Genomic DNA, 11,210 nt, shown 5'->3' on the forward strand with positions numbered 1-11,210 from the left:
CTGGAGTATAGGAGCCGGAAATAGTCCCGAGGACAAATACGTCCCTCTGAGAAAAAAATAGTTTGATTGTGTTCCACGTTTTAAGGAAAATAACCAAAAACTAGTTATTACAGAAAAAGCCATACTAGAGCTGTTAAAAATAAAGAGGAGTCTGCCTCTAAAAGATAGCTTCAAAAGCTTTCGATCTGCTTGTGAAACTTTGACGGAATCACACTGGGATCCAGGTATTCTATTACTGCAGTTGTACTGCTACTTCCTCTACTACGCAGTATTTGCATATATTGCACTGCCTTTGTCCTCAGTGGTTTTGGTTTACGTTAATTTCTCGCTCCACACTGAGGGGACAGGTGAGGTTCACTCCAATCATTGTGTCATTAGAAAGTGAATGTATATGCTCCTGACACACAGAGTGTTTATGAGGGTGAGCTAAGTGGGCGGCGAAAGGGTCGAGCTTGAACTAACTTTTACATCTTCGCCTCCTTCCGCGCCTGAAAGATGGAGACTGTTTTCTTGCCCTAACAATACAAAACGTGTCTCCCCTTTCTAGATTTTCCCCATTAGACCCTCATGCCACCCAAAAGAGAGGCGGGGGCGACTACATCTCCAACGCCGGTAAAGAAGCTAAAGATCAACACGGTCCCAATGGACCCTGGTCCAATGGAGTTGGCCGAGTCAAGTTACTCTCCTTTTATCAACACTGAGGTAGAATACGATTTTCTTTCACACTGCCAACTTCTCCGGATTTTCCGGAGTTCATCCAGTCGCGCATTGCAAACTCCGGGTAACCTCTCTAAACTCCGGAAATCCCCCAAAAATGTAACTTACATTTTATTTAAAGCAACCATTTCGCAAAAGTACCAAATTTCCAATTTAAATGCCTCCAAATTCACTGTAAACAGAATGGATTGTGAATCATCCAAGTTCTGTTAAGACAGGCTTTATCATCATCAAATCATCAAAAGCCTAATGTCATCATACACGGCTGCATATGACAAAATTGGCTGTGCTACTCCACAGTGTGCTTTCCCGGTAAAAGACAAAAAAATGGGTAGTTTAAAAATATAAGTTACAAGTTCTGACAAATGATTCGTCTCGACTTCAGCGTTGCAATTGATTCACAATTGATTGATTAGGTAGCCACTATCATGTGGGGGGTTGCCACCTGTGCTGATGTTGTTATCCCCATCATAGTCGATAGTATCTCTCGCTTTTTCAACAGGAATTCGAGGAAATTGAAGAGGGGGGCAGTGAAGGCATCCGAACGGACACCATCAGCCTGCTGATGAAGATAGAACAGCTCCAGGCCCAACTCAAATATGAACGACGGTGTCGAATTTTGGCAGAAAGAGAACTTAGGCAGATAAAAGGTGTGTGGTCAAATGATTATTATTATTTTTTTACATAATGGTCATTTGCCCTGGTCTCCTCAGAGATGAACACTCTCATGGTGGAGATGCGACACACAGCTCATGAACTTCGAGCTACTCTGGATAATGTCCTCCAAGGGACCGACCCGATGATGGCGGAGAACAACTCTCATGATGAAAATGTCACATTCTTGTCCGAGCACGCGGCCGACATCGTAGCAGTGGGCGACGAACCTGAGGTCGGCACTTGTTTGTTAGTCTCAATAGACCAGAAAGCATGTGTGTTGTCACCGCTTTTCTTTTTCTCACTTGCAGGATGGCAGCAATTTTCTGTACCTTGCTGAGAACATCCGCGTTCCAAAGAACCTTTATGAGCACATCGGCGAAATCTCAGACTACAAGAAGTACACCACAGCTTTGCTCATGATGCTTTTTGACAGAGAGACATTGGCCACACACTCGCTGCAGGGCCGCAGGAACTCTATGAATGGAGAAGACTTCCCCAAACCCCAACTCCCACCTGATATCCTCAGAAGTATCATTGGTAAGTTTCTAATTGTAAGCCAATGTCAGGGATTGATTATCAATCAAGCTTTACCACTAAATACAAATGTAAAAATAGCCCCATCTGGCCATTTAAGTCCATGTTCTAAAAATAGGCTGTTTACACACATGTTACTCAATAAGATTTGATTGATCAAGAATATATATATTTATTTTACATCGAACCACAAGAGGGCGCTCATGTGTTAATGACTTACACTGGCGGTGAGTACTTTTTTGTGCAGTCATACGTAAACTACAGGTACGCTCAGGAGATGGTAGGAAAACACAACATCAACATTAGAACCCGATTCGAATATCTTGGACATTGACGGCGAGTGGAGAGATAACAATGTCTTCTTTTCCCTTTCAGAGCATGTCTCGGTCAAGTTTGGTATAGATGGCAGCATGGTCAAATCGGCCATCCGGACCAAGTTGAACAATGAGGACAAACTGTTAAAGAAGAGATTGGGTTGGGTGAAAGCGGAACCTAAACCACCCATACCTCTTTCTGACAATGCATCGATTTAACTGATCCCAATCAACTGTGTTCTGTTGACCTCCATCTTGTCTTGTGTGTGCTGTCTTGTAAAAGTTTTATCGATCACCTCACCTAATTGAAAGTGTTCACTCTTTTGCTTTAATTTTTATTTTAGGTTCTTTTTATAGTACTTTTTTCCTAACTTGGGACCACTCCTGTTGCTCACTGCAGTATTATGTAACCTTCTTTGCAAATACATATACATTGCTTTTGAAGCTTACAATTGTGATGTTGAGATGGTAGAGTTTCTAGGAAGTTATAACTGAGGGTTCTCTTATTTGCTACTCTGAAAATACATTAATAATTATTTTATTATTGGCATTTGTGGAAGTCCATTTTAAGACACGATTCTATTTAATTTCAGAAAGGAGGAGAACTGTCTTTTTCGTCTTTTTTATGGAAGTGTTCCAAAGTAGTGTTGTGTTTATTTGCTGTGTTGTTTTTCTTTTCAACGCACCGTACACTTTTGGTTACTGTTTTAAGTATTTGTTCACTATTAGATCATCATTTAGAGTTACATGTTTTCACAACTTGGAAATATCCTGTATAGATAGAGCTGGTCGATTATAGATTGTGATCGTGACAATTTTGTGGCCAATTTTGATGATTAGCTGTGAAAATAGATGGTTCATGGTAGAAATGTCCATGAAAATTTAAAAAACCCTGTGTGTTTAGTACTCTTTGCTTTCAAAAGAATTGAAAATGCTATTCTTAAAGGAAAAAAAAGATATTTCTTTTCAAAATTACCCAGCCCTAATATACAGTAACTCGAGTACCATATCTGCTTATTTTCAATAGAGTTGCTGAATGCAACATTTAGCCTTTTTGTTTATTTTTGTATTCTGCCATCACACACTGTTTTCCCTTTTGTTCAAGGGGTCCAAAACCAATTGAGTAAATTCCACATTAGGTAGCAGGACTTTGCTCATCAATAATGTGCACCTTAAGTTATATGTATCTGACGTGGAGTGTTGGTGCACAAAAACAATATCCGTTCATCACTTTGTTGTCATGTTTTACAACATTTGTGCCAATAATAAATGTTCAAGAATCGGTATATCCACTCTTACTAATTTTACTCATTTCTTTACAGTGTGTTCCAAATCCTCGTGAGCTCGGTTGCTGAATAACTCCAAGCATTGATTATACAAGAATGGTCAAGAGTCAGGATTTGGCGCAAAATAGATTTTTGAGTCTTGAAAAAGAAGGCTCAACACTACAAGCAATATTCAATCAAAGTTTTTTTATGCTTTTGATATGCTTCTAATTGAAAGTCATTATATGACAGAAAACATCTAGGAAACACCAAAAATCCTGACGGAACAGACCTTTGACCATGACTGTGGGCAGTTGTTGCGTGTGTCTAGTATTTATATCCCTCTATCCCCCCACTGCGTAGAAAAGTGATCTGGGGAGAAATCCCATCTGTAAATGCCTTGCAGGCCAGCGTAACTTTCTAAATATAGGCCCCTCTGCCCATAGCTAAAGAGTGCCAATCTCAGTTGGAAAACTGTACAGTCTGGACTTTTTTTGTGTTCACTCTTTTCAATGGATGGCTTGAGTAAGGGGGTCGATTCTGAGGAAGTGGAGATTGACCTCAGGGACTCCAGTGACTCTGAAGAATTTGATAATGGGGAGCAACCAGAGGTACTATGGAAAGCACCTCCTGACTGGGAGCAAGAAGAAAGGAGTCATTTGTCTTCTGTGGTGGATATCAGCGATACCAAACCTCTTCTCAATGGTCGAGACCCTCGCGGGATGAATGATTGCCTCAAGGTAGACTATGCCGATATGCAAACACTGAGTTTGGTGACATAAAACAAAATTATTTACATTATTTTTCATTTTATCACGTGTGGCTGGTCAGAATTTGAGGAGTGGAATTAATTTTGCTTAACAGGCCTGTGATAAAAAAGGGCATACTTTACCCCTTTGTTTTGTTTTCAAGTCAAATACTTCAAGTCAACTGTATTGTATTATTGTATGTACACACTCATTTCCTTTGGCTGCAGGTGACGTTTGAGGATGTTATTGCTGAGCCGGTTTCAGTGCGCAGCGGGGACCGAGTGTGGATCTGGAGCCACGCTCTGTTTGAAGTGAGCCGAGTTTGGGTATACAGGATCATCACGGTGCTTCTGGCCATCCCTATGTCCATAATCTCCGGAATCCTCTTTGCTAACCTCAGCTGCCTACACATATGGTAAGTGGCCCAATTTGTGTGGAGAAGCCAATGTCCTGTTGGATGAAGGCCTCGCAATATGGATGAGGGTGTGTTCAACCAATTGGATGCGCCCAAAACAGTGCAAGTTATGTCAATCAGTTCTAATTTGAAAACCCATACAAAAATCCCATACTGACTTCATTGGCTCGATCCAGCAAAGGGAAATTACCAAAGACCAATCCTAATTTATATAAGTATATATAATATAACTACCTGGTGAGAAATCACAGTATAAGTAATAAGAAAATTTAGTTTTAAAATCAATTTCAATCAATCAGTTTTTAAAAATTGATACTATAAATATTGTTTTGAATGATTACAATGTTGCACTGCGAAACAGATAATTACGTCAAACTACAATCAATATACGGATGAGACAAAATCGACACTGAGATGTTTTTTTTGTTTCTTCACCAGGATGATCAGGCCTTTCATCAAGTACATTCTTATTGGAACAACCTGGTTGCAGAAACTTTGGAACGTCGTGCTGGATGTCATCGTACGACCATTGATGACCAGCGCTGGGCAAAGTTGTGGTCGATTTAACATTCATGTTGCTGACGAATAACATTTTTGGAGTGGACATGATCACCAAGGGAATTGATGACGGTAAAAGATATTCCATTCAAGTGTTTGTCATATTTTGCTAACACTTAATTATAGGATAATTTGCGCCAACACAAATAATAGTTTTTTTTAACATGTTGTGTGGTTCAAGGCATATACTTTATGATTTTTAAAAAAACAAAATAATAACATCTTTCACATAAATGAGGAATATCATAGAAAATCAAAACAAGATCCACCCGAATTTTAAAAAAAACATACTTGTAATGTAGTAAAAAGGTTTATTTTGATTTATTTTTGTATCTTTAAAGGTACTGTGGATGAAATACTTCCAATCAACCTATTGAAGTAATTCCCATTAATTTAAATGAGTCATTTGCATATGTAATATGTACTTCATATCACAAAGAAAAACACAGTAAAAAATAATACTAAGTTTTGATCATGAAAATGTACTTTTTAAAAATATTTTGGTCCATTTAAATGGGCCAATAACGGAGGACACCATTTACTAAACTCTGATTTTTGATAAAGCTTTTGTTTTGGATTCTATGTCATCTTTCTTGTAATGTCATTAATATGAAGGCAATGAACACAGCCTCAGGCCACAGAGAGGAAAATACATAGAATTGACGAGTGTTTACATAGAAATGCAGTAAAAAGAAAGCCCAAGAATTTTATATTGAATACTTTTCTTTGGCCAAAATGGCTTTCAAATACAATTGCTTTCACGTGGATGCTACTGTCTGGAAAGGACATTTCCACAGAGGTTATAGAAATAATGAAGTGTCAGTAAAGAAGTACGTAAACTAGCCTGTCAGCCTGAGATCTCTCAATGTGCTGGTCCGCCTGCGCTGGATGTGTGCGAGAGGCTCCTGTGACTGCTGTCTTTCTTGATGGCGTACGTGGAGGAGTTGTTGTCAGGGCGCCTGCATGAAGATGCCTTTACACAGGGCTGACAGCAGAAAAAGCTGTGCATCACGCCTTGGAACATGTGGCCGGCAAAAAGCATGTAGATCCAGGGGTTGCAGCAACTATTCAGACTGGCCAGTAACATGGCGATGATGAAGGCTGTGTCTGTTAGAAAGGAGACAGTCAGAATATGTCGACTGTAAAAATAAAGACATTGTAGTCTTTATAAAAAATATTGGTAGTTCTGGTTGCCCTCATTTTTATTTAACGTAAGGACAAATACTTTATTTTCCTCCCAAAAAATCCTTCCTGTAAACATTTGACTTGAGTGGAAAGAAGACATATAATGATTTCTCCACATGTCCTGAATGTCCACATATAGATCATCCACAGCTCAGGCCAGCTGGACTGATGCTACAAATCATTATTAAGACAAAGTAGGAAGGTCAACCTCAGAAACATCTGGCATTATAAGCAAGTTTTTGCCACACAAATTGAACTTCAGATTGCTTAGTGGATATCTGTCGGAACAAATATGAGGAATGTCTTCCGTCAAATCGGACTATCCTGAATGGAAAAAAAAAGTCATTTGTTATTGATGGAATTCTTTACAATTCCGGGAGGCAGAGAATATGAGAAGATGTTTCCATGTTGTTGTTTTTAATGCTAATGGGGTGCAAAGGATTTAAAGTGTGTCAGATGATCTTCTCGTGAAGGTGCTGGTTGGTGTTTTGACAACAAGTCAATCTAGTGGAATATGCAGAGTTAAAAAAGAAGTCCCATAGAGCAGAACTGCATAAAATATACCCAATAATGACATTGAACTTTCATCCATGTTTAACTTATAGTCTACATAATTCATTAAAACCATTCAATATTCAAATATCCTAAATGTATCCCAATTGAAGTATGAATTTTGGGTGGTCTTACCTTCTCGTGGAGCCGCATCATCCCACGCAGACCACATCTGAACAAAGAAAAAGGGGGTCCAGCAAACGACGTAAGCCAGCACCACCACAAAAGTCATCTTCACGGTGCGGATCTTGGCTTTGGAGATGAGTCTAACGCTGCTCACCCGACACAGGTAAGGCGCCCTATTGAAGTGTTCCCTCCTGGTTTTCAAGTTGACGTTCTGCCATATTCTGACACAAATGAGTCCGTAACACACACTGAGGACGCCAACGGGGAGGATATAGATGCTGAGAGTCATCCATGTCACGTAAGCTTTGGCGCCCCACGGCTCCACAAAATCCCCCCAGCAGTCGTACACGCCACCCCCGACTTGCTGCAGGGAGAAGATGTAGACTTGAGGCGTGCTGAAGATCAGACTTAACAGCCATGACGTGCCCACACACAGACGGTCTCGTCTCCCATGCAAGGGTCGGAGGGGCTGACATATAGCCAAGCACCTGTCGATGGACATGAGCACCAGCATGTAAGTGGACGCGAACATGCCCACCACCTGCACGTACTTCACCAACCTGCAGAGGGCATCCGGGCCACAGAAGCGAAAGGTGATTTTCCAGATGAGTTGTGGGAGAACTTGGAAGACGGCCACTACCAGATCAGCGATGCTCAGGTGCCTCATGAAGTAGAGCATCCGGGATTGGCGTGGTCGGGCGGCACGGATGGCCCACAGTACGCAGATGTTGCCGCTAAGCGCCAGGAGGAGAACCAGACCCAGCACGGCCACCTCCACTTTTGCCACTTCGTCGTTACGTTTCAGAGGGTTCACGGCGGCGGAGACGTTGCCCGTGTGGCTCCTGTTGTCCCATGCTCCAGATGTCACGTTGTCGTCCGTGCGTAAAAACTCCTCCATTGCGCACGCGTAAAAAAAGGTGAGAAATCCAGTGGTCACATTGTGAAGTTGCGATCCACAAAATCTCTCAACCAGTGGATTCGAGTATTGTTCGATTTGGGTAGGGTAAGTAGCAAGTTTACCTTGGAAATGGAAAGGACACAAATGAGTCTAATGTGATAGAAAGCATGTTATGCTGAGGAGCTTTATAGGCAAGCCAGATCCCTCCCCTAATTGTCTGCGGGCCCGTGATGGAAAATGTATCCATCACACACAGCAACACTGGTTGCAATATTAAGTATTCTCTATTATTATTTGTATTCTACTATATATATATATATATATATATATATATATATATATATATATATATATATATATATATATATATATATATATATATATATATATATATATATATATATATATATATATATATATATATATATATATATATATATATATATATATATATATATATATATATATATATATATATATGTATATATATATATATATATATATATATATATATATATATATATGTATATATATATATATATATATATATATATATATATATATATATATATATATATATATATATATATATATATATATATATATATATATATATATATATATATATATATATATATATATATATATATATATATATATATATATATATATATATTTGACTTTTTTTTAATTATCAATTATCCTGATGATTGGCATTAAAATTAGAAGTCATTTAAAATGTCATGGTAAACAACTAAACTCTTGATTTTATAAGTTGTAGCCGTAGTAAAAAAACACTCAAAATATATTTAAAAATGCCAATAACAACAAAAAATTCCTTTTGAGCGAGGAAGGAAAAGGCAAGAGTGTAAAGGTCAGGACTCACAGGAAAGGTCTGAAACAGATACCTGGCCTGGTGAGGCCTATTGAGAGTGGTGTCAAATGCCAAGTGACATGTTGAAAATCACTTTTGGGAAGTTTGCTCTACATGCCACAAAGGCGGCACTCAACAATCTTGTGTTTTTTCCTGTTTTGACTTCTTTTCAAACTTCAATGACGTGTTCACTGTTTGTTTTACTTCCCGTCTTTCTTTGTTCTGCTGTATCTCGACTTTACCTGCATGCCACCGCATCGGTCCCTTGTGTGTTACAGCGCTGGGTGATATAAGTCAGAGATGGTCCTTTAATGGCGACTTGAGTGACCTAATTCACCTTGTCATGCCACCACGATCACGTCCCAATTATACACAATGATAGCGATTAACGGCACAACAGTGTGTTGCAATAAAACAAAGACATTTGGGGTTAAATAGGATTTATCACCAAAAAGTGACTAAAAAGTTCTCACAGGCTGAAGGACTGTTAATTTTATCTGCAACCTCTGTGAGGAAACACGGTACGGATAACAAATGAATTAATAAATAAATTGTGGCCTTACACGGTGACATCTGGGAGAGATTTTGCAGTTGTTTCTCATTTTACTTTCTTTTAAACAAACATTTTTTAAACACAAAACATCCCCACTGTTTGCATGATCCCAAAATGTAACTAAAACCACAGGTCATGATCAATTATAATCAGGACAATTACAAGCAAACCCATCATCGAAACTGACGCAGTTTTGCGTGCAACAAAGTAAATAAATACACACACACGCTATCAGCTTTCCACGCCATGAAGACACAAATGAAAAACCCAAGGGGCCAAAAGCCATGTTGTTTATTTTGAAGATCATAAGTCAAGAGATTTAATAGAAGGCTATATTTGAATATAATCTGACAAAGAAATTTACTTGGATTTGCACCCAGGACCCCAGAGCGAGTTATAATCAGCATAAATCTGGATTAATTTGTCAAATTGTGATATTTTGATATTATGAATCGCACAAAAAATGGTAAAATCGGTCACAATTCAATGATGCTCTTTTTGGCAGATGCTGAAACATAGCAATGGATTTTTTTCAGGCGTTTTTTGATCAAACCACTCCACTGGTGAATGAATGATCAATATGCATAAGTGTGTTGAGTATATAGAAGTATAATGGTATAGCTACCACTGTTACATAGATGGGTACATTGCTGTTGTTATGTTATCCATCATGTTATTAAAGGAGTGTTGAATAACCGAGATGCATTAAAGACTTAAATTAAATTCTTTAATAATGTGACGGATAACATATGAACCAAATGTATAGCACCTGCATGCAAGCATAATGTGTGTGTTGTTGTGGAGATTTAAATCACAATGTCCGCATGCAGGATGTCTGGGATAAAGCCGAGTTTAGTGATGTATCTGATGGAAACCTTGGAAGCAGGCCTCAAATATTTTCTTGCTGTTGTCTGTAGGATTTACATTGTTTTCTTATCAATCATTTCTTCATTATTTCTGATCTCTTGACAAGCAAATGCCCCACTATGCCTTTAGACAGCTGCTTATGTCCACCGTGACCACTTTTAAAACCATCAAAGATGTCTCCAATGGGCTTTTTGGGCTCAAGAAGCCAATGCTGATCCAATGATAAACACTTAACTGGGACATTCATCTGGTGGGAATATTTTCTATTTGCTTTCTTCCATTGGTCACGGATGCTTCCATCAACCATTGACTGCAAGTAGAACGCTAGTAGCAACCTTTATTTATTCACATGCAATTATGAATCGCTTTCTATATTGAAAACTGAGTATCCACAGGAAGAGGTCAGACAAACAAACAGCCCCCCTCACTGTTACACAACCCCATACGTAACACATTATCCCAGTAATGTGGGAACAGAATCCGACATCTGCGTATGGTCCAGAGACGGTTGATACCGATGAAATTGGTTCTTCCGCAATGCTCAGGGCATTGCCGCAGTGAAATCTCGAGGGTTTATACTTTGCCAAAGTTGAATGACACTCATTTCCATTTACATAACAGGTGTGTATTCCACATGGAAATCACCTGAAACTTGAAATTGTATTTTGCGATGGGCCGGGCAAATTCCCGATGGGAAAAGTGAATGGAACATATAAAATATTCATTCATTTTTTTTGAAATAAGGGTTGCAGATAAAGCTATGATGAACACTGTGTCCAGCCAATGATATTATGCTGGGTTCAGAAGGTTATGTATTGCTATGGGCAATGTGAGTTTGAAGAGGGGGGCATTGACACCCTCTAGCGTCAACTAAGTGTCACTGCATAAAGTCTAAAAGGGTGCAATATTATTTTATCTTACTGCAACATTTTTAATGATAATTTTG

At 38.9% G+C, this 11,210-nt stretch overlaps 3 protein-coding genes across 5 annotated transcripts; 2 read left to right on the forward strand and 1 right to left on the reverse strand.

Annotated features, from left to right (window-relative positions):
- Positions 1 to 10: 10 nt before the first annotated feature.
- LOC144202926 (uncharacterized) lies at positions 11 to 3,067 on the forward strand. Of its 3 annotated transcripts, none has more exons than XM_077726054.1 (6): positions 11 to 347; positions 548 to 702; positions 1,220 to 1,367; positions 1,431 to 1,606; positions 1,683 to 1,911; positions 2,284 to 3,067. In XM_077726054.1, the coding sequence occupies exons 2-6, from the start codon at positions 568 to 570 to the stop codon at positions 2,439 to 2,441; spliced, it is 846 nt and encodes a 281-aa protein (XP_077582180.1). In that variant the 5' UTR covers positions 11 to 347; positions 548 to 567; the 3' UTR covers positions 2,442 to 3,067. The 3 variants fall into 3 exon arrangements, with proteins under 3 accessions (XP_077582180.1, XP_077582181.1, XP_077582182.1); XM_077726055.1 differs by having other exon boundaries at positions 11 to 224; XM_077726056.1 differs by having other exon boundaries at positions 269 to 421.
- An 829-nt stretch (positions 3,068 to 3,896) lies between these two features.
- On the forward strand, positions 3,897 to 6,297 carry cav4a (caveolin 4a). Its single transcript, XM_077725389.1, has 3 exons — positions 3,897 to 4,227; positions 4,464 to 4,651; positions 5,090 to 6,297. Exons 1-3 carry the CDS (start codon positions 4,000 to 4,002, stop codon positions 5,238 to 5,240), a joined length of 567 nt encoding a protein of 188 aa, XP_077581515.1. The 5' UTR covers positions 3,897 to 3,999; the 3' UTR covers positions 5,241 to 6,297.
- oxtrb (oxytocin receptor b) lies at positions 5,514 to 9,231 on the reverse strand. Its single transcript, XM_077725388.1, has 3 exons — positions 9,087 to 9,231; positions 7,082 to 8,092; positions 5,514 to 6,316 (listed from the first exon to the last, which is right to left on the reverse strand). The coding sequence occupies exons 1-3, from the start codon at positions 9,100 to 9,102 to the stop codon at positions 6,072 to 6,074; spliced, it is 1,272 nt and encodes a 423-aa protein (XP_077581514.1). The 5' UTR covers positions 9,103 to 9,231; the 3' UTR covers positions 5,514 to 6,071.
- Between the last annotated feature and the right edge of the window lie 1,979 nt (positions 9,232 to 11,210).

The sequence above is a fragment of the Stigmatopora nigra genome, chromosome 10, assembly GCF_051989575.1.
Source record: "Stigmatopora nigra isolate UIUO_SnigA chromosome 10, RoL_Snig_1.1, whole genome shotgun sequence".
Lineage (NCBI taxonomy): Eukaryota > Metazoa > Chordata > Actinopteri > Syngnathiformes > Syngnathidae > Stigmatopora > Stigmatopora nigra.

Bases quoted from the DNA above. Each gene is read 5' to 3' on its own strand.
- LOC144202926 (XM_077726054.1), top strand. From the start codon at position 568: ATGCCACCCAAAAGAGAGGCGGGGGCGACTACATCTCCAACGCCGGTA. The intron at 1,368-1,430 runs GTGTGTGGTCAA...TGGTCTCCTCAG, and splicing joins AGAACTTAGGCAGATAAAAG to AGATGAACACTCTCATGGTG. The intron at 1,912-2,283 runs GTAAGTTTCTAA...TTTCCCTTTCAG, and splicing joins TATCCTCAGAAGTATCATTG to AGCATGTCTCGGTCAAGTTT.
- cav4a (XM_077725389.1), top strand. From the start codon at position 4,000: ATGGATGGCTTGAGTAAGGGGGTCGATTCTGAGGAAGTGGAGATTGAC. The intron at 4,228-4,463 runs GTAGACTATGCC...CTTTGGCTGCAG, and splicing joins GGATGAATGATTGCCTCAAG to GTGACGTTTGAGGATGTTAT. The intron at 4,652-5,089 runs GTAAGTGGCCCA...TTTCTTCACCAG, and splicing joins CTCAGCTGCCTACACATATG to GATGATCAGGCCTTTCATCA.
- oxtrb (XM_077725388.1), bottom strand. The intron at 6,317-7,081 runs GTAAGACCACCC...CCTTTCTAACAG, and splicing joins TGATGCGGCTCCACGAGAAG to ACACAGCCTTCATCATCGCC.